Raw genomic sequence first — 25,587 nt, 5'->3', positions numbered from 1 at the left:
TGCTATAAAAAGATTATATATTCATATTTTTTTCCACTTTAAATTAGCCAATCTTTTAAAACTACTTCTCCCTGAAATATTCATATAAAGTTTTAATTATATTTCGGGGGTTTTAGCCCTTTAAATCGCAGTTTAATTACATGAGCGCACCGTTTTTTTAGCCCCCCAAAAAAACCTTAATATTTTCCATAAAATACATTTGAAGTAATATTTCACTTTTATTATAATTAGGCCTTTGGATGGTCCAAAGATTCGCACCAACATTCGTTTTGATCCAGCATTATTTTTAATGCAGGGGCACAGGAAATTCAATATAATGGTATATTATGATTTTTCACTTTTTCCCCAATGCTTTTTACCTTGTTGTGTTCTAAAATAAAATGAAAAAAAATATGTAAATGAAAATACAAGATCAGTTTGAACCAGAAAAAAACTTTTATTTAGAACAATGAACATGAACATTTATGTTTTTGGGAACGGGAAAGATATAAGTAAGAAAAAGGGAGGGAGAGGGGAAGAGCATATGTGGAGGTGTGGTGTGTATGTGGAGGTGTGTCAGAGTCCTCAGTTGACGCAGTCTTTGCAAATGAACACAATGTGGTCCTTACATGTGGACTTCCCGCATTTGCAGCAGGTGCCGACGACGCGTCTCCTTTTCTCATCGCAGAAGTCGCACTGTCTCCTGCCCTTGGAACTAGGGATCAGGGCGGGGCCTGCAGCAGCACTCTGCCCACTCGTCACGATGTCTGCAGCACCTGATGAGCGGGGAAGGCGTCCTCGCTTCAGTATGTGTGGGTTTACTAAAGCTTCACCCACTTCTTCAACATACAGCCTCCGTTTGTAATTTTTCTGCTGTTTCCAGGATGGGTCAATAGCGGTCCACAGCACGTAGGAGTTGTACAGTGACACGTCCAGCAGGTTGTGGAAGAGTGCCACTGGCCAGCGATTTGTTTTCCTCCTAGAGGAATAGGTGCCAACAACCTAAAAAAACCACACACACACACACAAAACAGAAAATTTCAAACCTATGTATATTTTACACAAGAATATATGAGCAAGAATGAATAAATCTGTGCGTAACTGATGCGTGATGACACCTACCTTGTCAAGGTTGTCGACGCCACCTTTGCACCGATTGTAATCTTGGATGATTACTGGCTTTCGCTTCCCTTCCCCGCTCACATCCGGAGTGCGGTGTTTTGTGCTCATCAAGAGCACATTTTTGCCACGTCGGGGGACATAGGAGACGAGAGTGTGGGTGAGCGTGAAGGCAAACGCAGACGACAGGACCGCTCTCCCTCTTGTCTGGAGCAATCGAGGCGGAAGCTCCGGCTTATTTTTCCTAATCGTTCCAACTAGGGCCACTTTCCTCTTCAGCAGCTCTTCTGCCAGGGCAAAGGACGTGAAAAAATTGTCACATGTCACCACGTTTCCCTGGAGCCCCTCCATTAGCTCCAGCGCCACCCGCATCCCCTGGTTCACCTCCGCGCAATCACCAGCTTTGCCGGTGTATACCTGGAGTCTCCAGGCGTAGGAAGTTTCCACGTCGCATACAGCCCATATTTTTAGACCGTACCTTGCTGGCTTCGTTGGTATATATTGCTTGAACTTGCACCTTCCCCGGAACGGGACGAGCTGTTCATCAACACAAATGTCTCTACCTGGGTTGAAGAGCAGCTCCAGGCGATGTGTCCACAAATCCCACACCTTGGGGAAGGCAGCCAACTTGTCCTGACGGGGTCGGGAAAGCTTATCATCAAAACAGAGCGCCCCGCCGATTTGATGGAAACGCTTGTGGGACATGGTGGCTCGAAAAATATCCCGTCCGCATTTATCACCCCAGAGGCTGCGAGACGATTCGTGTCTTGACCGGTAAACACCGGCCAAGATGAGCAGCCCAACATAAGCACGCAATTCATCACAGTCCATGTCACGCCAGCCGGCGACTGCGCGTCTCCCGTGCGGATTAGTCATGGCCACCGTGTGCTGCACAATTTCATCCGTGAAGAGGAGTGCAAAGCTGGATGCCGGGTCCCTGATTCGGGCGGCGGCGTAGTGTGTCGGTCCTGGGGTGACATTTGTAGCTGCAGGAAAATAGCGGAGGGTCTCCGTATGAGTGGGGGACCAAACGATTTTGCCATTTTTTGCAGTCCATTCCGAAGCTGCTTCCTCCATCTCCCCTTCGCTCTCAGCGTCAGATGTTTCTTCGTGGGAACTGGACTCCAGCTGCTCTAGTTCCACAGAATTATCCGTTTCCTCTCCAGAATCCTCGGAGGAGGATGAGGAGTTATCCTGGCACTCTGAGTCCAGGACCATTTCCAACACTTCATCTGTGCTATAATATCTTGCCATCCTGAAAATGACTACTCCCGCTCTACTGCTCATTCTTATAACCTCTGCTGCATTGCATCTGCATAAACAATTTGAGCCCGCAGACAAAACCCAGTCTAATTTGGTTTCGGCCCCTGCTTTTATGTTTATTTTGTTTATATTGCAGCGTGGCCTTCTAACAGAGGAAAGACTTTTGAAGTTAGACACAGACACACTTATTTTTCTCTTTCCTTTTTAAATTTTTTTAGGCATAAAGACCTTTATTTTACATTTTTTGAACATACACACCATTGTCTAAGACTGTTAGTGACACAGAATTATCATTTATTTGAACAGAAAGTCTATGGAATAAATATGAGAGTTACTTCATTTCCTTCACTTGCCCAAAAGTGAAAAAATGGCGCCACCTGGTGGACAAATATAAAAAGTAAAACTTCAAGGCCCTGAGTCCTCATTGACATCCAAAGCAAAATAAATAAATAAAATCATATAATAATAATTTTGGGATGAAAAATAGCTGTTGTGGCGAATCCACTAGCCAAAAAATGGATCGCACATCAATTGTAGAAACGATAGTTTTATATAAGGCTTCAAAAGGGGAATGTACAACAAATAAACTGCTCGACATCAGAGCAACATACAATGGCTTCCCAAACTTTCTTTTCTAGCTAAAAAACCCCAGAGTAACTTTCGTCTACTACAAAGGATTCTGGGAAACGCAGTTTTCTAATGAAAATACCTGTTAAATGCTCCCTTTTAGCAGAAAATTAAATCTATAATTAACAGCCCTCACTAAACATGTGACTAACACTTAAATCACTTACAAAATAATCAAAATGCTGTTATCAAACAAAACTGCAATAAAGTTACAACAATAGCGTTTATAATGGAAGTCAATGGGGCACAAAACGGTCCCTAGGGTAATGGGTGTGGGGATTTTTGCTGCTCAGCCAGGCTGTTTTAAGAAATTCACACTGAAATTTTAAAAATCTTTTAAAAAAATAATCCTTTGGCAAGTTTGGTTATATTCCACTGAACACAGTGGAAATGGCATGCATTTAAAACAAAAAAGTGGCACAAAAAGGTCCCAGTATGACATGAGGGCTAGGGATCTTTTTTAATAGCACTTTTTCAAACTGTTGTCTGCTACAGAGTCACAAGTATTATACTAGTAGTAACATAGAATCCACTTTCTACGGTTTGCATATTTCTGAAAAACCTCTTAGTGGTGTGGCAGCCGTCAATTGAGCCAGCCTTGCAAACCCGTGGATGGACTATGCAGCGGACAGAGGGAGGAAGCATCCTAAAACTCTCTTTGCAGACCACCTTGTGTGATTCTCCACTCTCCGACCACAAAAGACAAACCACGCCCATATGGAAAAGATATATATATATATATATATATATATATATATATATAAAAACACCCAGCACGCCCCTGCGGGCGGTTTATCCTTCAAGCTCGGGTCCTCTACCAGAGGCCTGGGAGCTTGAGGGTCCTGCGCAGTATCTTAGCTGTTCCCAGGACTGCGCTCTTCTGGACAGAGATCTCCAATGTTGTTCCCGGGATCTGCTGGAGCCACTCGCCTAGCTTGGGAGTCACCGCACCTAGTGCTCCGATTACCACGGGGACCACCGTTACCTTCACCCTCCACATCCTCTCGAGCTCTTCTCTGAGCCCTTGGTATTTCTCCAGCTTCTCGTGTTCCTTCTTCCTCATATTGCTGTCATTCGGAACCGCTACATCGATCACTACGGCCGTCTTCTTCTGTTTGTCTACCACCACTATGTCTGGTTGGTTAGCCACCACCATTTTGTCCGTCTGTATCTGGAAGTCCCACAGGATCTTAGCTCGGTCATTCTCCACCACCCTTGGGGGCATCTCCCATTTTGACCTCGGGACTTCCAGGTTATACTCGGCACAGATGTTCCTGTACACTATGCCGGCCACTTGGTTATGGCGTTCCATGTATGCCTTGCCTGCTAGCATCTTGCACCCTGCTGTTATGTGCTGGATTGTCTCTCTCTCTCTCTCTCTCTCTATATATATATATATATATATATAAAACACCCAGCACGCCCCTGCGGGCGGTTTATCCTTCAAGCTCGGGTCCTCTACCAGTGGCCTCGGAGCTTGAGGGTCCTGCGCAGTATCTTAGCTGTTCCCAGGACTGCGCTCTTCTGGACAGAGATCTCCGATGTTGTTCCTGGGATCTGCTGGAGCCACTCGCCTAGCTTGGGAGTCACCGCACCTAGTGCTCCGATTACCACGGGGACCACCGTTACCTTCACCCTCCACATCCTCTCGAGCTCTTCTCTGAGCCCTTGGTATTTCTCCAGCTTCTCGTGTTCCTTCTTCCTGATATTGCTGTCATTCGGAACTGCTACATCGATCACTACAGCCATCTTCTTCTGTTTGTCTACCACCACTATGTCCGGTTGGTTAGCCACCACCATTTTGTCCGTCTGTATCTGGAAGTCCCACAGGATCTTAGCTCGGTCATTCTCCACCACCCTTGGGGGCATCTCCCATTTTGACCTCGGGACTTCCAGGTTATACTCGGCACAGATGTTCCTGTACACTATGCCGGCCACTTGGTTATGGCGTTCCATGTATGCCTTGCCTGCTAGCATCTTGCACCCTGCTGTTATGTGCTGGATTGTCTCTGGGGCATCTTTACACAGCCTGCACCTGGGGTCTTGCCTGGTGTGATAGACCCCAGCCTCTATGGATCTTGTGCTCAGAGCTTGTTCTTGTGCTGCCATGATTAGTGCCTCTGTGCTGTCTTTCAGTCCAGCTTTGTCCAGCCACTGGTAGGATTTCTGGATATCAGCCACCTCCTCTATCTGCCGGTGGTACATACCGTGCAGGGGCCTGTCCTTCCATGATGGTTCCTCGTCTCCCTCCTCTTTCTTGGGTTTCTGCTGCCTGAGGTATTCACTGAGCACTCGGTCAGTTGGGGCCATCTTCCTAATGTATTCTTGGATGTTCGTTGTCTCATCCTGGACTGTGGTGCTGACACTCACCAGTCCCCGGCCCCCTTCCTTCCGCTTAGCGTACAGCCTCAGGGTGCTGGACTTGGGGTGAAACCCTCCATGCATGGTAAGGAGCTTTCTTGTCTTTATGTCAGTGGCTTCTATCTCCTCCTTTGGCCAGCCTATTACCCCAGCAGGGTACCTGATCACGGGCAGGGCGTACGTGTTGATGGCCCGGATCTTGTTCTTACCATTCAGCTGACTCCTCAGGACTTGCCTGACCCTCTGCAGGTACTTGGTGGTTGCAGCTTTTCTAGCGGCCTCTTCATGGTTCCCATTCGCCTGTGGGATCCCCAAGTACTTGTAACTGTCCTCTATGTCTGCAATGTTGCCTTCTGGTAGTTCAATCCCCTCAGTTCTGACTACCTTCCCTCTCTTTGTTACCATCCGACTACACTTCTCCAGTCCGAACGACATTCCAATGTCATTGCTGTATAGCCTGGTAGTGTGGATCAGTGAATCGATGTCTCGTTCACTCTTGGCATACAGCTTGATGTCATCCATGTACAGGAGGTGGCTGACAACTGCTCCGTTCCGTAGTCGGTATCCGTAGCCAGCCTTGTTAATGATCTCACTGAGGGGGTTCAGGCCTATGCAGAACAGCAGTGGGGACAGAGCATCTCCTTGGTAGATCCCGCACTTGATGGTGACTTGTGCTATGGGCTTGGAGTTGGCCTCTAGTGTTGTACGCCACATCCCCATTGAGTTCCTGATGAAGGCTCTTAGGGTCCCATTGATCTTGTACAATTCTAGGCATTCCAGTATCCAGCTGTGGGGCATTGAGTCATAGGCCTTCTTGTAATCAATCCAGGCAGTGCACAGGTTGGTCAGTCTGGTCTTGCAGTCTCGGCTGATTGTTCTGTCTACCAGTAGCTGGTGTTTTGCGCCTCTGGTATTCTTGCCAATTCCTTTCTGTGTCCCGCTCATGTATTGACCCATGTGCCTGTTCATCTTAGCCGATATGATGCCTGACAGGAGCTTCCATGTAGTACTGAGGCAGGTTATTGGTCGGTAGTTGGAGGGGACCGGTCCCTTCTTGGGGATCAGGACCGTCCGGCCTTCAGTTAGCCATTCCGGGTGTCTCTCGTTAACTAGCAGCTGGTTCATTTGTGCTGCCAGACGCTCGTGGAGTGCAGTCAGCTTCTTCAGCCAGTAGGCGTGAACCATGTCGGGCCCTGGTGCTGTCCAACTCTTCATACTGGAGACCCTTTCTTGGATATCTGCCACTGTGATGGTTACTGGACCCTGTTCAGGGAGGTCGCTGTGGTCAGCCCTCAGATCCTCTAGCCACTGAGCATTGCCGTTATGGGTTGCATCCTTCTCCCATATGCTCTTCCAGTATTGCTCCGTCTCCAGCCTTGGTGGTGCTGTTCTCTTATTGTTCCCTTGCCACTGAGAGTACACGTTTGCTGGTTCTGTGGAGAACAGCTGGTTTATTCTCCTGCCTTCTATCTCTCTGGTGTACCTCCTCAAGCGGCTGGCCAAGGCTGTGAGTCTTTGCTTGGCAGTTTCCAAGGCCTCTTAGGCACCTTATTTGTCGCACCTTTCTGCAACTCCGTTAGTTGGCTAACCTCCCTCCGTGCTACTTTGATCTTGCCCTCTAGCCTCCTTCTCCATGGAGGGTACTGCCCCTTGTCGCTGTTCAACTTGTAGCCAAGCATCTCACTGATCACTGTTGCCGTATTGTAGATCAGCTTGTTAGTGTCGGTAATCGTGGTTGTAGGTATTGCTGCATTAACATCATCTAGCAGACCTTCTGAGGGAACTTCACGTAATCTTGGTAACCGGCTACGCGGGATCCAGGTTTCAAGCTTGGCCATGATCCTATTTTTCAGGTCAGTTCCTCTCGCACTCAACGATCCTTCTCCTATCGCACTTGGGGCTATGTACCCAATCTCGGGTGGGGGTGATGATATCTCCCCCCTGACCTGGCGTCCTGACTCCTCCTTGCCGTAGCATTTGTGTTGTACCTCGTCAATCTCTAGCTGTGAGAGCAGTCCCTTCTTTCGAATGTTGGAACACTGAGCTACTAGTTGTTTCGCCGTCATTGTGGATGTTGGGTATCGAAGAATCCATAGGTCCCTCATCCTATTCATGTAGCCCCTTCCGCCGGGGTTACTTGCATAGTAGCATTCCAACAACGCCCTGTTTTCGTCTCTTGCCCACCGATGCCTTCTTGTTCCAGTAGCCCACTTTTCGTCAGGGTGCCCTGGTTCCTCAACACCTGACGCGGACCTTGTTGATCCGGGCGACGTCCGAGCCGGCATGCCTTCATATTTATCTGTCTCGCTCATGTCTGCGGTAGGCTTGCTTAGCATAGGGGGTCTAGCCTTAGGACCCTTACTGGATACAGACGCCCCAGGCAGGAATCGAACTTGCGATCCTCTGTTCCAAAGGAGTGTAGTCTAACCACTACGCTATCCAGCTGCTTTTATATATATATATATATATATATATATATTATAAAGTTTGTATCTGCCTTGTGTGAAACTTGTATGAAAAGCATATAAGAGTGAAAACAGATATAAGATCCCTTGAAAAATTATATAATGAAACTTGTATGTTTTGGATACTTACTAAAACAATATATGAAAGTAATGAGAAAGTGGCCACTTTCATGAGTAAATCACGTAAGCCTTATATGATTTACTCATGAAAGTGTAATCACATATAAGTTTTTACTATTTCTTTTCCATATAGGCGGGTCACAGTCGCAGCACCCCATCCATGTCTGATCTTCCTTCGGCAGATCCAGCAACACTGAACACACCCGAAACTCTGGCTGATTGGGACCCACGCCCAGTTTCCCACCTTGGCTCAGGCGATTAGAGGATCATCAGGGGGTCCTTTTGTCCCTCTGTGGGGGGGCACTCCCACTAGGTTTATATCTGGGACTCTCCACCATTTGACCTTAGAACTGAAGAAGCTTCTCGGATGAGAGGTGAAACGTCTTCAAGTAACTTAAAGAAGTCCAGATGCTTTTCTTTGCAAGCTCCTTTGACAGACTGATTTACAACACAACATGGGGACATGAACAGAGCACCAAGGACAGACACAGGTAGGGCTGACAATACACCAAACTACAGGTTCAACCCTAAACTAATACAAACCAGAATAAACACAAAACGGTGGGTCAACGACCCAGGACCATGACACTATGTGCCATCTTTGTGTACGCTTTCCCACCCAGACTTCTAGACTTCTGATTGGCCAACATTTCTACACGGTTAGGAATATATCGCCATTTGTTGCTTTGGCATGTTCCTAGCAGTGTTTTCCTTCAATTTTGCGTTTACATGTGGACGGGATTATTTTTTAAAACGAAAACGGAAAATCTCAGTTTTCAAAAATACCTGTGTACGTGTGCACGTAGCCCCAGTCTCCAAGTGTTTTAAGTCGATAAATATGTACTTAAAAAAATAATGACAAATAGAAAATCTGTCCATGTGTACCAAAAACATACATCAAATGCTTAGGTAAACTACTGTGCAACAGTTGAACTACAAAGTAGAGAAGAATGCAAATATACAGTTACAGCAATTCCTTAACTTACAAATTTCAAACCATACATAAAATGCATATTTATCACGACATGCTGTTTCTGTGATAGATCCCAACTAGCTTATGTGCAGAGGTTAAATTATGAACACTATATATATTTGAATTAGCTATGTCTTTCATTTTAGGCTATCATGCTTGTGTTAGCTAGCATGTGCTAACTAACACAGCTTGTGTTAGCATTGTGCTATATTGTTGCACTAACAAGCTAGCAAGCGTGGCTTAAACAGCCAGATTCACAACAAAAAAAAAACCCAAACATGAATAATTATCACTGAAAAGAATTAACAGACTAATGATACCTGTTCACACAAAGTATTTTCATCGAGATGGTTGAAGACAGATTCACTCTTTGTCACGTCCTGCGGAGCAGACCGAGTGGAGTGAGTGAGGTGGACCCAGGTGCATACTGACCTTAACCTCCTAAGACCCGAACTTATCCACGGCATGCATTTTAAATTTCTCTTTGATATTTGGGCTCATTGGGACCCGATGAATGTAAAAATAAAGAATTACCAGATTTTTTTTTTTTTACCTAATTTTTGTTTCTAAGAAAAATGAGAGCCACATATGAGGATATCTGTTTACATTTTCCATAAAACAGTAGCAGTATAATGTCCTTGTAAGTGGATATCAGGCCCTTGTAGAGCAAAATTCAGTATTTTGGTCTAAATAACCCAAAATGTGATGTCCACGTATGTGGACGCCAGGTCCTAGGAGGTTAATGAAAAACAAGCCTTTATTTTGGGGCTAACACTCACAGACAAGAAGCAAGGCAAAATGAGGGAACATCTTTCTTTCTTTATTTTGTCTTTGCCTGTCCCGTTCGGTACTTTAGCAATCACGCTTGTTGTCTGAAGGACAGGAAAGAGCCCAACGAATTTATTTTTTCAAGTGGAGAAAATATGCCAATGCCATGTTGTTCCACTTGATTAGTCTGTATTATCATTCTTTATTTATGTTATTTTTTTAAGTTATTACAAATTGGACAGACATATGGAAAGGGAGAAAGGAAGCAAAGGGGTAGGGGAGACGGTAAAAGAAGACACTGCGAAAATCCGTTTGATCACCCGTCAAAAGAAGAAAAGAGAAAACAAACAGCACAACATGATAGAGACAACAACCTAGATACATGTAAGTAACAGTAAATACTAAATATTGAATGTTACTAAGTGGCACGGAGGACCGACAGTGCACAATATGCTTTAAGTTAGCAGCCAAGGAAGATAGGTTTGTGTATGTGAGCGCCTGTGTGTACACCTGTATGCGTGAGCGCGTTTAAGTTTAAAAGGTTTCTCCATCTGGGGGTGTGAGGGAAAATCTAAACTTAAACTAGGAAACTATAAATAAGACTTTCACTATGACTTGACAAAATTAAACTGGATGTGGGGTAGGTAACACAGACGATGCAACAATGAACAAAGGGAGACGGAGGACTTTGTTACGACTGTTGTCGTAATGTTGTCTCATATGTAAATCTGAGTGTACAGGTTAGTGATGGGTCGGTCGTGAATGAAATGGCTCTTAGAGCCGGGTCCTTATTAGGAGCCATGGGTTTTTTCCTCTTTCTCTTGCTCTCTCGCTCTCTCACTTTTTTTTTTTTTGCTTCATGCTGCACGTTAGCCTTGTGTTTGGGCTGAGCAGAGACGGGAGACACAAACAGAGCCTTGTGTTTGTGCCCGAGGGGACAGGGGCGGTAGTTACATCGTAACAGCAGTAGCACACGAAAAGACCAGGAGGGAGAGAGAGAGAATGACAGAAACAACAAGAGACAACATCATTACATTAGAAAGTTATGTTAAGGAAAATGAGTGACACCAAGAAAAGAAGAAAAATCTGTAACCATTTCAATTTTATTGAAAATAGAAATGCTCTTCTGAATAGTTGCTGGGATGCTTAGAACTCAAAATTCACTGCTTTAAATAGTTTATTTTGATGCACATGCTGTTTTCTTTTGCAAAGAAAGCAGTCTCCATTGTTGACATACCATCACCTGATGTCCAGTAACATCATATCATCATTCCTTTCTCTGGCTTTTTCATAATGTAAAACAAAGTTTACACTTTAAATTGACTTACATTACATTTTCTTCTCTTCTATCTTGTACTTAATTTGTCACTAATTCCAACACAGATAAACATTCAGCCACATATGAATACACTTTAAGTTAACATTAAGTTTTTGCTATTTTAGTTCACATACATTTGTCATTAGTTCAATCCCACATGAACATCCATTTCAACGTGCTCGTTCTTATTCATTTTCTTAGGAACACTTTTCCTACATTTCTCTTCAAAACTCAGTTTTTGTCAATCACCAAATATTATAATATAACATGATAAATAGAATATTTTTTAAATCAGAACATCTTGTATAAAGTGTGATTTTCTGATTTTGTTTAACTTGTATTTTTCTTCTCTGGCAGAATTTGTGATTTTCATGCACTACTTAATGTGTATCCATACTTAATAAAAAATACTTTATAAAAACGTTCATGTCAGAGCAGAACAACGTATACATGTTAAGACATCCTCAACAACCGCATTACGGATGATAGCTTTTAGTTGGCTTTGATGGTTGCATTGATCCAGTCCACAAACTTAGAAACTTGAGTGTAAACACTGGCCGTCCTGCCCAACGTACATCACTCAGTCCATGTTGCGACACCCTGAAGGACAAATCTGTTCTGCTCATAACAAACCGGAGGACCACCTCTGTCACCCTACAGGTAGGAAACACAAAATAGATATTAGATAGTGGATACTTTACTATTTTACTCACACAGCTGTTTTTGACTGATGCTAAAACCAAGCTAAGAAAGTGTCAGAGTCTGCGTGTGGAGAGAGGAGAGCGGACCCAAATGCAGACAAAATGAAGCGTGGAACATAACTAGATTTTAACGAAAAGGGAGCTGTTCATTGTGGCTGTTAGAAAGGTGCAAAACAAACCTAAAGTGGAAAAACCAAACATAAACATGAAAACCTGGTGTGGAAGGGTGGATACCTGGAAACAGGGCGTGAACACAACAGACAACCTAACAATGGATGCATGACAACAGATCACATAAATACTAGGGGTGCAACGATACACAAAATTCACGGTTCGGTTCGATACTTTGGTGTCACGGTTCGATATTTTTTCAATACAAAATAAAATGTTCATGCCTTTTTAATTTGTCATTTATTAAAATTATAAATATATATATTTTAACTCAAAAGTACAGTTTTTAAATTTAACCCTAACCCTTGTGCGTGTTTTTTATTTTGACAGCGAATGCGCACCTGCGGACCACTTATGTGCACCCCTGGTTATTTAGCTCGTCATATTGCAGCCACAGAAATTCTTTTGTCCATGAAACCATAAAGCTGCACTTTCTTTTTGCCTTATAGTCTGATTTGTCATAACTTTTCCGTTTTGCGGTAAGCTTTTCTTTGGCTGTCACTTCTTCACCCTGACCTGTCTTATTTGGCTCAGCAGAACTGAAATATATATCCTGCTGCTTTTACAGACGCACTCACATAAGCTCAGCGATTCTCTGCACGATCAACCTCTCACATGTTTAAGCTTGCTGCGGGAGATTTCACTTGTCATGTTTGCATAGTAAGCTAACGATTGATAAGACGATGTCAGAGGAATTGGTGCACAAATTATCATCACTCACCAATCAGTACTGTCGCTCTCTATACACAGTTCACGCGATTGCAAAGTGAAAGCAAAAAAACAAGCGCAAATTCAAACGCGATTTCAATATGTCACATATTGACAGTGGCTCACCGATGCCAATGACATAATTACCCAGCTACATTTCCGAAAGAATGCAAAAGCATTGACATATATTTTTCCTTCCTACAATAGCCGGACGGGCAGGGCAGAGATAGATTTTGGTAGCCCGACTGGAAAAATCGCTAGCCCCGGGACATCGGGCTAGCGATTTTGCGAGCCCTGTATCTGATTGAGAAATCACTCATCTTTGGAAAAGAGAGTTTATTACAGAGGAATGTCTCTTTCCAAAATAAAAGCTATACTATCCGCTTCTTCTGGGCTATATTCTCAGCAGCATATTAAACATATCAGGTCCCCATAAGGAGACTCATGTGCTAACGGCTGTCTAAATGACTCGGGTAAAGTTTGTAGCATGCATGCTTGTTGTTTTTGTCTTTGCACTAGGATGATGTCGGCGTAAATGTGCAGTCATATTCGTTGTGTTCCCACTAGTGCTTTCAGGTTAACCTCGTTAAAATGACCTTAACGCCACAACACGGCAAATCTCCGTTAACGAGCTACCCCTGATAGCCCCGTGCATGGGGCTAGACGGCCAACACGTTAACGAGCTAACTGCGCTAACACACTAGCTCCCACCCATGTAATTGAGCATTGCGTGGCACATCCAACATACTGTTTTACTTTAGTCCATGACGCGCTTACCTTCAGGGTCATACGTCACATGAAAACCAAAATAATTCCAAACGCCAGATCTGAATGAGGTTCAATTTGCCATGTTGCAAGGAGAGCTTAACTTCTGTCTCGCTAGCTTGCCCTGCGCTCTTCCTTCTGACTATGCTGTCTGTGTTGAGCGCTCAGTGGATCTGCGCTCGACAGTGCAGCCTAGGCGGAGTAGTCGAACGCAGATTCACTGAGCGCTCCACACAGACAGCATCGTCAGAAGGAAAGTTGATAAAATAAATTACAAATGTTGTATTGTTCGATACATATGCGTACCGAACCGAAAGCGCTGTATCGAACGGTTCAATATCGATACGAATATCGTTGTACCCCTAATAAATACACACAAGGGTGACAAGGCAAATGGAAACACACGGGGAACACAGCTGAAACAGATGAACATGACGCCACAGGGGAAGAAAAATTAAACAAATTAGACTGTCAAAATAGAAAATACAGAGGTGCAGACTTAAGACACACGACCTTGACATGACATCAGGGAACAGGAGATGGGACACGGGTATAAGAAACAAATACAGAATATGACAGCGAGGGGGAGACAAGGAATGAGATACAAGGGGAAACGTAAACGAGGAGGAGACAAGACTGGGCACACGGGAAAGAGAGGGAACGAGAGCAACGCAAAGGGAGACAAAGGCATCACAGAGACGCACAAAGGGCGACGGGGACTTAAACACAGGGGACATGACAGACTCCCACACTAAAGACATGAAATTACAATCATCATAATGAGGAATAGTGGTGGGTCGGTCGCGAACGAAATGGCTCTTAGAGCCGGTTCTTTGACGTGAACGATGCGAGCTATATTTCTTTTGAGATTATTTACAAGGATAGAAACGGTTAAACTTTGGAGAAGAAAGAGAGGGATTGTTTGGCCATTGGTTCAGAAAAACACAAGAGTAGTAAAGAGAAAAGAAATGTATGCATATGGGTTGTTGACAACGGCCATAATTAAATGAATTATGAATCCTACCAGAGCAACTAGGTACGTTGCAGTGCTCCCAGCGGGCATTAGGATCCGTAGTGTAACACCACGGTCCATTGCTGTCCCCATCAGGGTTTCTGCAGAAGTTGGAGTAAAGCTCTGCTTGTGGGTGGCTCTGCGGCGTGAAACTGCAGCAGAAACATTAAGAACAAATCTCACAAAGGCATAAAAGGATATGAAATGATGATGCAAAATCAAATGCAAACACATACTTTGGCCTGTGTGGGTAGCTTGAGTCCCATCTTTGACAGATCTTTCCTGAGTTTGTTCTGGACTTTGTTCCTCTATAATCTCTTCCTATTCCATTTACACACTCAAGAAGATAGTCTAGAAAAGAAAAGAAAAGAAAAGAAAAGAAATAGATTGACTGATGTTTATCACAAATTTCTTAATGTAAATTATTTATCTGATCTGAGTTCTGTGATGTTTTATGAAACTAAATTAAATTACAGCAGTGTTTAACTTTCAGGTGAAGCTGTTTTCAGTGGTGGAGATTCTTCCTCTGTAATTCTCACCACTGCAGACCATACAGTGGTCTCTGGCCTGCTGTAGAGGAGGGGTAGCACAGTGAGCTCGCAGGAGCGGCACGGGGGTGTGTTTGAAACAGGTATGCTGGGTCAGGTTAAATGACACTGCTATCTTTTGGGGGTTTTCCAGTGACAGTGGAGCAGAAGGACGTGTGTGTGGCAGCAGCCTTGGAGAGACTGTTCCAGCGTGCAGAGCACCGAAACAACAGCATCTGCTGCCCACAGATAATAAAAGATAACAGAGTAAACTGCCAACTGTGTGTGTGCGTGGGGTCCTTACCACAGTGGTGCTGAAATCTTGGTGCTATGTCGGACCCCCAGTCACTCTGCCCGCTCCAGATTGTGGGCCAGGTGATGTCTGCACAGCAGGCGGCTGCGCAGGAGGAGCAGCTGGGGGTATTGCGGGACCACTTGGAGTGGGACACCGCTGTACTGGAGCGGCTGATGGGGGCTGCAGCTGTGCCAGCGTGTCATCCCCCCCGCCCCCACGCTGTCAGTGGCACTTCACCGGATGGTACCGTTGGTTAGGGCTGCACGATTAATCATTAGAAAATCGCGATCTCGATTCATACTTATGTGCGATCTCATTTCCAAATGACAACGATTTAAAAGATTTTTTTAAAAAGACGACGACGACGATTGTACCGCATTTTGGTCCGGGACGTAATCTGCATGAAAACAAGCGCTCTCTCTTCCTGCTCAACAAATGACAAGGGCGGAGCCTTATACCACGTGATACAGAAGCTGTGCCGTGTGATGCTAAAATTAGCAGGGAAAAAAACAACGGAGAGCACGTCAGGGATGATGAGAAAGTGACAGTAGAAAATCCGTCCCGGTCAACCACCCAAACATCAATAACGGGAACCTTATACAGCGCTTCCCTATACACGTCGAACTCCCGCAGGCACAAAGAAATTACGGGGGCTATCACTTATCACCTGACCAAACATATGGCTCCCATCAACACTGTGCAAAACGAGGGATTTAGGAAAATGATCAACACCCTAGACAAATGCTACACAGTGCCGTCCCGCAACTATTTTTTCTATTGTTGCACTACCTGCTCTATACACGCAGTGTCGAGCAACGGTGGAGACGGAATTTCAAGCAGTACAACATTTTGCAGCAACAACAAAACGTGAGACATTTGTTGTTTTTATGTTTATTTATTGTTTTTATGTTCAGTCTCAACTGTTACGAAGTTGATGTGCAGTTAATAAGTGCAATAAATATTTATACTGGAAAAGAAAATCGTGAGAGAATCGTGATCTCAATTCTACCGTTGGTATTTATAGAGACTTTTCACGCCACAATGCTGGGGTGCTGCTGTCCGGAGGAAGAGTGGGCACCACGGCTGTTGCCTCTGTTGTCGGGTGAAGCCCAGACAGCTGCCCTGAGCCTGCCTCCGGCGTCCCATGGAGTGTATTAAGATGTCTGTCAGGCGGAATTGGATCACCTTGGTCTTTCCCCGGAGGATTACCAGCAGCAGTTCCACGCTGGTCAGATGCCGGGAGGGGAGCGGCTGATAGCATGGGCAAGGCAGCTCGAAGACGAGGCGAGGTGGCTGTGTCCAGGGCGCATGTAGGAAGACGCCCATATGCTGGACTTGGTGGTCATGGAGCAATTTGTGAAGGGGTTGCCCGACGCCACCACACATTGGGATCGCTACCACAGCCCCATCGATCAGAACGTGGCAGTCAAACTGGTGGAGGACCATCTGGCCACTGGCCAGGAGTACACGCATCTGAGCAGCCAGCCTACAGGATGCCGGCGACATTGAAGAAGGGACCTCAGCATGGACAGGACGGAGTGAGCACCGGTGTGGAGCCCCAAGAACCTGTTTGCACCCCTGCTTCCTGCCAGAGACCCAGAAATGTTCGTCGCCGCCTCTGAGCCATGGGCGGCTGAACAGACCCTGGGGCCGGAGTGCTGAAAGTGCGGGTGGCTGGGGTACCTACGGCGGGAGTGTCCGTTGATGGAGGTGGGCCAGGTGTTCCGCTTCGCTGGGGCTCCGGCCTTGGGGGCTGCACCCAGACCCTCGTCCACTGAAGCTTGGTTTGCCCCGGCTCATTGTTGGAGGCGGAGTGGGTGGAGGTAAAATGTGTGCATGGGGATGTTCACAGGTATTCCATAGTACTGCTGCTGCTAAAATTCCGGGGCAAAATGCATAGGGAAAAGGCTGCGGTTAGCCCGCGCCTGTCGCGTCCCCTGATTTTGGGTACAAATTGGCTGGGGTTTCATAGCCTGTTGGAGCAGTACATGGGGATGCGATTATGACTGGTAGATGCGTGTAATGTCTGCATGGTGCTCAGTGGTGACGCGGGGTCGTCCGATGCTGACTTTTGTGGGGAAGAAGAAGTGGGTCCTTCTACGGAGGTCCTTCTGTCTTCTGTGTCATGCCCTATGGAAGATTTTCCACTGGAGCAGTCTTGTGATGACACCCTACACTCAGCCTATGACCAAGTGATAGATATTGATGGTCACCTGGTGTGCCCTGAAGCCATGCAGACTTACCCGCACTTCCAATTGCGGAACAGTAGGCTGTATTGAGTGAGTTGCGACACTCACACTAACGAAATACACACCCAGTTGTTGGTGCCACGGAGCCGGCTGAAAATGATTTCCCGGGCGGCTTATTGCAACCCCATGGCAGGGCACATGGGATGCAAGAAAACTCAGGAACAAGTAATGGCCCGATTTTATTGGCTGGGCAGACGTGCGCTGATGGTGCGTGTCATGCCCGGATTGCCAGATGGTGAGCCAGCCAGCCGTTCCAAAAGCGCTTTTGCATCCATTACCCTTAATGGAGGTCCCATTCGAACGCATTGGTGTGGACCTCATTGGGCCATTCCACCAGAGTGCACGCGGCTATCACTTTGTATTAGCTCTGGTGGACTATGAAACGTGATACCCGGAAGCAGTGCCGCTGCGCACCATTTCTGTAAAGAGCCTGGCTCAGGCACTGTTTCAGGTCATCTCCCGAGTTGGTATTCCGAAAGAAATACTGACTGACCAGGGCACGTCGTTCTTGTCTCGCATACTCAAAGAGCTGTATGAATTACAGGGCATTAAATCCGTTTGGACCAGCATCTACCACCCTCATACTGACGTGGAGCGGCTGAATAAGACTTTGAAGTCCATGATTCGTAAGTTCATTCATGAGGTTGAACACAATTGGGATCGCTAGTTAGACCCTCTGTTGTTTGCAGTGCGGGGAGTTCCCCAGGCCTCCACGGGATTTTTTACCTTTGAATTACTGTACGGCAGGAAGCCGCAGGCAGGAGAAAAGTCCGAGCCCCGCAAAAAATGAAATTCAGTACGTGCTGGACTGCTAAAACCGCTTCTCCGGTGAGCCTGGTTAAGGAAAGAGATGAGTTGAGGCCGGAGGTACCAAATTCCACTACTCCTGCCTCCCTTCATTGTGATAACTATCTCACACAGGCCCAGAGAGCAGTTGATGCTGCATTGCAACAGCCTGGTGCAGCCTGGCATATGGTGTGTTCATGGCCCTACAGGCTACCCGAACATAAAAATTGTTCAGAGGTAATTGCTTAGATGCTAAAGCTGGGAGTAATAGAAGAATTATGATATAGCCCCATCGTTCTTGTGGTGACAAAAGACGGGTCTATATGGTTCTGTGTTGACTATCGCAAGGTGAATGAGGTGTCACAGTTTGATGCTTACCCCATGCCCCGGGTCGACGAGCTCCTGGACCGGTTAGGCAATGCCTGTTTCTTCACGACGCTGGATTTGACTGAGGGCTACTGGCAAATTCCCTTTTCTGGAGAGTCCAGGGAAAAGACGGCTTTCTCTACTCCATACGGGTTGTACCAGTACCTTCCAGCTCCTCATGGACTGGGTGCTGAGACCACACACTGCGAATGCTGCCGCCCACTTGGATGATGTTATCATCTTCAGGGACACCTGGACGAAGCATGTGCAGCGGGTGGCCGCGGTCCTGGAGTTCCTGAGACATGCGGGGCTCACAGCCAACCCGAAGAAGAGTGCGGTTGGACAGAGGGAGGTAGAAGTATGTGGGGTACCACTTGGGGGGCGGGCAGGTTCGTCCTCAGGTGGAGAAGACAGCAGCGATCGCATCCTGCCTGCGCCCCTAGACCAAAATGGAGGTGAGACGGTTCCTGGGGCTGGCCGGCTATTATGGCCAATTTGTGCCAGGGTTTGCGGACCTGACCAGCCCCTTGATCGAAAGAGTGCCTCAGATCTGGTCCAGTGGACAGGGCAGTGCCAGGCAGCGTTTGTGTGGGTGAAACAGGCTCTCTGTGGGGAGCTGCTGCTATACACACTTAATTTCTCTCTCCCTTTTCTCCTGCAGACAGATGCCTCAAACAGAGGGCTGGGGGCCGTTTTGTCCCAGCAGGTCGGGGGAGTCGACCGACCGGTTGGTACATCAGCTGGAAGCTAATGGACCGAGAAACCTGGTACAGCACTGTGGGAAGGGAGTGCCTAGCGATCGGGTGGGCGGTTGACTCCCTTCATTACCAGCTCCCGGGATGCCCATTCACCCTCTGCTCAGACCATGCCCTGCTGCAGTGGCTCCACTGCATGAAGGATGCCAACGCCCAGATTACCCAGTGGTATCTGGCCTTGCAGCCTTTTAAGTTCAGTTTTTCAGAACATTGTGTAGTGCCTATATTTCACATATTAGCTACATTAAATACCAAACCAAATGGCAATTGTTGAAAGAGAAATGGCTGCTAGAGGACAATTAGACATGTATGTCAGCTGAACAAAACAAAACAAACACAATAACATGTATGAATCTTACCAAAGCAGCTGGGTACGTTGCAGTGCTCCCAGCGGGTGTTAGGATCAGTAGTGTAACACCACGGTCCATTTCTGTCCCCATCAGGGTTTCTGCAGAAGTTGGACTCTAGATCTGCTTGTGGGTGGCTCTGCGGCATGAAACTGCAGCAGAAACATTATGAAACGTTTTAACAAAGGCATAAAAGGATATGAAATGATGATGTAAAATCAAAGGCAAACACATACTTTGGCCTGTGTGGGTAGCTTGAGTCCCATCTTTGACAGATCTTTCCTGAGTTTGTTCTGGACTTTGTTCCTCTGTAATCTCTTCCTATTCCATTTACACACTCCAGAAGATATGCTAGAAAAGAAAAGAAAAGAAAATCACTAGAAATAGATTTATTGATGTTTATCACAAATTTCATAATATAAATTATTTATCCGGTGCGAGTTCTGTGATGTTTTATGAAACTAAATTAAATTACAGCAGTGTTTAACTTTCAGGTGAAGCTGTTTTCAGTGGTGGAGATTTTTCCTCTGTAATTCTCATTATTTCAGACCAGCCATTCCTCTGTGAAGGAAAACACTGATTTATCTCAAATATCATGGCCATGCATTATAACTTACCAAAGCAGCTGGGTACGTTGCAGTACTCCCAGCGGGTGTTAGGATCAGTAGTGTAACACCACGGTCCATTGCTGTCCCCATCAGGGTTTCTGCAGAAGTTGGAGTAAAGCTCTGCTTGTGGGTGGCTCTGCGGCTTGAAACTGCAGCAGAAACATTTCGAAAAACTTTCACTAAGACATAAAAGGATATGAAATGATGATGCAAAATCAAATGCAAACACATACTTTGGCCTGTGTGGGTAGCTTGAGTCCCATCTTTGACAGATCTTTCCTGAGTTTGTTCTGGACTTTGTTCCCCTGTAATCTCTTCCTATTCCATTTAAACACTCCAGAAGATATGCTAAAAGAAAAGGAAAGAAAAGACTAGAAATAGATTTATTGATGTTTATCACACATTTCCTATAGTAAATAATTTATCTGATCCGAGTTCTGTGATGTTTTACAAAACTAAATTAAGCTGTTTATAGACACAGTACCTCACTCATCATGACACATATGCTAAACATTAACTACAATGTCAACAAAAAACATTGGAAACAAAAAACATGTAAACTAGAAAAGACTGGCCACTGTAGCCGACAGAAAGGACAGCATGAAAACATAGGCTTTAGTGTTTGTATTATTCATAGAGAAAAATGAGGATCGTTACCATTTCTTTCATATAAAGCTGTGGTGCTTCTGCGAAAGACACTGTCTGTTTTGGAGTTTACCGCTGCTGTCCAACACTCTTGGTCCTTTTCATTATAGATAAAAGACCTGTGTGTAAAAAAAAAAAAGAAAAGAAAAATTAAAAAATTGTTGATTCCTTTCTTGAAAGGTGCTATACAAATCTAAGTTATCTACACATTAGGTTTTGAGGTGGCCAATGGAACAACGCATACATGGACAAGGGTGGATAATTTGGTATTAATAGAAAGCTACTATGCCAGCTAACCCACTAAAAGAGATAAAATCAAATCACTTTTATTGTTATAACACATGTGTGCAAGTTTAACAAACAACAGTAGTGTGCAAAATACAAGAGACAGGATGCAAGCCAAATATAACAGGAATGTGAAAATTATGAGAATAAATATATGTATAAATATAAGAATGTATGCACATTAATTAATATTTATACCACACATATATATATATATATATATATATATATATATATATATATATATATATATATATATATATGTGTGTGTGTGTGTGTGTGTGTGTGTGTGTGTGTGTGTGTATTAGGGGTGCAACAATACTAGTATCGATATTGAACCGTTCGATACGGTGCTTACAGTACAGTACAGTGCTCGGTACGCATATGTATCGAGAAATACAACATTTTTTATTTATTTTATCAACTTTTTTTCTAACGATGCTGTCTGTGTTGAGCGCTCAGTGGATCTGCGTTCGACTACTCCGCCTAGGCTGCACTGTCGAGTGCAGATCCACTGAGCGCAGCGCAAGCTAGCAAGACAGAAGCAAAGCTCGTTGCAACATGGCAACTCCCTCAACGCTACCTGAAATTGAACCTCCCCCACCCTCATTCAGATCTGGCGTTTGGAACTATCTTGGTTTTCATGTGAAGCATGACCCTGATGGACAAAAGTAAAACAGTATGTTGGATGTGCCACGCAATGCTCAATTACATTGGTGGGAACTAGTGCGTAAGCGCAGTTAGCTTGTTAACGTGTTGACGCCGTCCAGCCCCAAGCACGGGGCGATCCGCGGTAACTCGTTAACAGAGATTTGCCGCGTTATGGCGTTAATGTAATTTTAACGAGATTAACACTGAAAGCACTAGTGGGATCACAACGAATGGACAACGAACACAACGACTGCACATTTATGCTGACATCATCCTAGTGCAAAGACAAGTAGAAGCAGACAAAAACAACAAGCACGCATGCTACAAACTTTATCATTTAGACAGCCGTTAGCACATGATTCTCCTTATGGGGACCTGATATGTTTAATATGCTGCTGAGAATATAGCCCAGAAGAAGCGTATAGTATAGCTTTTATTTTGGAAAGAGCCATTTCTCTGTAATAAACTCTTTTTTCCAAAGATGAGTGATTCCTCAATCAGATAGATTTATTTTTTTTATTTTGTTGTTTCGGCAACATTAAATTTGAAAACTGTACTTTTGAGTTAAAATATATATTTATAATTGTAATAAATGATAAATTAAAAAGGCATGAACATTTTTTTGTATCGAAAAAATATCGAACCGTGTCACCAAAGTATCGAACCGAACCGTGAATTTTGTGTATCGTTGTACCCCTAATATATATATATATATATATATATATATATATATATATATATATATATATATATATATATATAAAAACACCCAGCACGCCCCTGCGGGCAGTTTATCCTTCAAGCTCGGGTCCTCTACCAGAGGCCTGGGAGCTTGAGGGTCCTGCGCAGTATCTCAGCTGTTCCCAGGACTGCGCTCTTCTGGACAGAGATCTCCGATGTTATTCCCGGGATCTGCTGGAGCCACTCGCCTAGCTTGGGATTCACCGCACCTAGTGCTCCGATTACCACGGGCACCACCGTTACCTTCACCCTCCACATCCTCTCGAGCTCTTCTCTGAGCCCTTGGTATTTCTCCAGCTTCTCGTGTTCCTTCTTCCTCATATTGCTGTCATTCGGAACCGCTACATCGATCACTACAGCCGTCTTCTTCTGTTTGTCTACCACCACTATGTCCGGTTGGTTAGCCACCACCATTTTGTCCGTCTGTATCTGGAAGTCCCACAGGATCTTAGCTCGGTCATTCTCCACCACCCTTGGGGGCATCTCCCATTTTGACCTCGGGACTTCCAGGTTATACTTGGCACAGATGTTCCTGTACACTATGCCGGCCACTTGGTTATGGCGTTCCATGTATGCCTTGCCTGCTAGCATCTTTCACCCTGCTGTTATGTGCTGGATTGTCTCTGGGGCATCTTTACACAGCCTGCACCTGGGGTCTTGCCTGGTGTGATAGACCCCAGCCTCTATGGATCTTGTCCTCAGAGCTTGTTCTTGTGCTGCCATGATTAGTGCCTCTGTGCTGTCTTTCAGTCCAGCTTTGTCCAGCCACTGGTAGGATTTCTGGATATCAGCCACCTCCTCTATCTGCCGGTGGTACATACCGTGCAGGGGCCTGTCCTTCCATGATGGTTCCTCGTCTCCCTCCTCTTTCTTGGGTTTCTGCTGCCTGAGGTATTCACTGAGCACTCGGTCAGTTGGGGCCATCTTCCCAATGTATTCTTGGATGTTCGTTGTCTCATCCTGGACTGTGATGCTGACACTCACCAGTCCCCGGCCCCCTTCCTTCCGCTTAGCATACAGCCTCAGGGTGCTGGACTTGGGGTGAAACTCTCCATGCATGGTAAGGAGCTTTCTTGTCTTTATGTCAGTGGCTTCTATCTCCTCCTTTGGCCAGCCTATTACCCCAGCAGGGTACCTGATCACGGGCAGGGCGTACGTGTTGATGGCCCAGATCTTGTTCTTACCATTCAGCTGACTCCTCAGGACTTGCCTGACCCTCTGCAGGTACTTGGTGGTTGCAGCTTTTCTAGCAGCCTCTTCATGGTTCCCATTCGCCTGCGGGATCCCCAAGTACTTGTAACTGTCCTCTATGTCTGCAATGTTGCCTTCTGGTAGTTCAATCCCCTCAGTTCTGACTACCTTCCCTCTCTTTGTTACCATCCGACTACACTTCTCCAGTCCGAACGACATTCCAATGTCATTGCTGTATAGCCTGGTAGTGTGGATCAGTGAATCGATGTCTCGTTCACTCTTGGCATACAGCTTGATGTCATCCATGTACAGGAGGTGGCTGAAAACTGCTCCGTTCCGTAGTCGGTATCCGTAGCCAGTCTTGTTAATGATCTCACTGAGGGGGTTCAGGCCTATGCAGAACAGCAGTGGGGACAGAGCATCTCCTTGGTAGATCCCGCACTTGATGGTGACTTGTGCTATGGGCTTGGAGTTGGCCTCTAATGTTGTACGCCACATCCCCATTGAGTTCCTGATGAAGGCTCTTAGGGTCCCATTGATCTTGTACAATTCTAGGCATTCCAGTATCCAGCTGTGGGGCATTGAGTCATAGGCCTTCTTGTAATCAATCCAGGCAGTGCACAGGTTGGTCAGTCTGGTCTTGCAGTCTCGGCTGACTGTTCTGTCTACCAGTAGTTGGTGTTTTGCACCTCTGGTATTCTTGCCAATTCCTTTCTGTGTCCCGCTCATGTATTGACCCATGTGCCTGTTCATCTTAGCCGATATGATGCCTGACAGGAGCTTCCATGTAGGGCTGGGACAAAGCGTCGACGTAATCGATTACGTCGACGCAAAAAATACGTCGACGTAAAAAATCTGCGTCGATGTGTCGTGACTTTCAAAAAAAGACATGGCGGCAGCGAGTAGCGGAATCATGAGTGAGGCAGTTGCAGTCAACTTAAATCACTCCACCTGAACATGCAGTTCTACAGTATGGGGATATTTTAACAGAAAAGGAAGTGATTCAGTCGTTTGCCGGCTTTGTGAGGTGGAAATGGCCTATCATAAAAGCACGACGGCTATGCACCAGCACCTCAAACGACTGCATCCAGGAGCAGCTTCTGCAAAGGACAAACCACCGTAAGTTTTCAACTTTTTTACTAACGCTAGTTTTTACCCGTTAATTCATCCAGACACCCCCCCACGTAGACGTACACTCACTTATAGACACAGAGATAAACACCCAACCTCCGTAAATGCAAAACTCATTTAAGCTGCTTAGCAGTAACATATAGCAGCTGCTGTTTAGTTGTTCTCTTTCATAGCATTCATTTCGTGTCTCACTATGGGAACGCCTCCTGCGTGACCTCATCAGAAGCTCAAATACCATTACGCCAGCCCTTACAGGCTGGCTAGGTGACGCCCATGTCAGGAGGGGCCAGTGCCTCCCTATATAATAGGCTGACATAGCGTCAGATGTCATTCAAAAACCTCTTCTCGCTTCTCACAGAAGTCTGTAGACAACTGTGCTATTGGGTGCTAAAGCTAAACTGTCCACAGATTCGAGTGAACAACTCGGTCGCCGGGCGCTTTGTTCCCAGCTGTTCAGTTGTCCACTAGCATACAAGCAGTAGCAATACTGTTCTGTAGCTAGTGCTGGTGCCAAGTAGCAATACTTTCACCAAGGGAAGTAGCAATACTTTCCGAAAGCGAAGTAGCAACACTTTGCTAATAAAGGTACCCCTAGCTTCACCATCAGGTAGCAATACCCTTCGACGCTAGCGGTTTTACACATTAGGCAGCAATACCTGT

The 25,587-nt window shown here is 45.5% G+C and overlaps 1 protein-coding gene across 1 annotated transcript in view; it reads right to left on the bottom strand.

Moving 5' to 3' along the window:
• Nucleotides 1–10,800: 10,800 nt before the first annotated feature.
• The window catches only part of LOC146617454 (plasminogen-like), a 29,860-nt gene continuing 15,073 nt past the window's right edge, over nucleotides 10,801–25,587 (bottom strand). The window contains exons 3-10 of the mRNA XM_085373448.1: nucleotides 20,941–21,047; nucleotides 20,517–20,631; nucleotides 20,293–20,432; nucleotides 19,912–20,026; nucleotides 19,688–19,827; nucleotides 14,587–14,701; nucleotides 14,363–14,502; nucleotides 10,801–11,647 (exon numbers count right to left, since the gene is read on the bottom strand). Of these exons, the coding sequence (XP_085229574.1) occupies nucleotides 11,643–11,647; nucleotides 14,363–14,502; nucleotides 14,587–14,701; nucleotides 19,688–19,827; nucleotides 19,912–20,026; nucleotides 20,293–20,432; nucleotides 20,517–20,631; nucleotides 20,941–21,047 (877 nt within the window). The 3' untranslated portion in view covers nucleotides 10,801–11,642. The remainder of the gene's footprint in view (nucleotides 11,648–14,362; nucleotides 14,503–14,586; nucleotides 14,702–19,687; nucleotides 19,828–19,911; nucleotides 20,027–20,292; nucleotides 20,433–20,516; nucleotides 20,632–20,940; nucleotides 21,048–25,587) is intronic.

Source organism: Diplotaxodon limnothrissa, linkage group LG15, assembly GCF_057381915.1.
Source record: "Diplotaxodon limnothrissa isolate DT_005_m linkage group LG15, D_limnothrissa_male_GT1.1, whole genome shotgun sequence".
NCBI lineage: Eukaryota > Metazoa > Chordata > Actinopteri > Cichliformes > Cichlidae > Diplotaxodon > Diplotaxodon limnothrissa.
The sequence above is the reverse complement of the archived record's forward strand: the minus strand, read 5'-3'. Positions and strand labels throughout refer to the sequence as shown.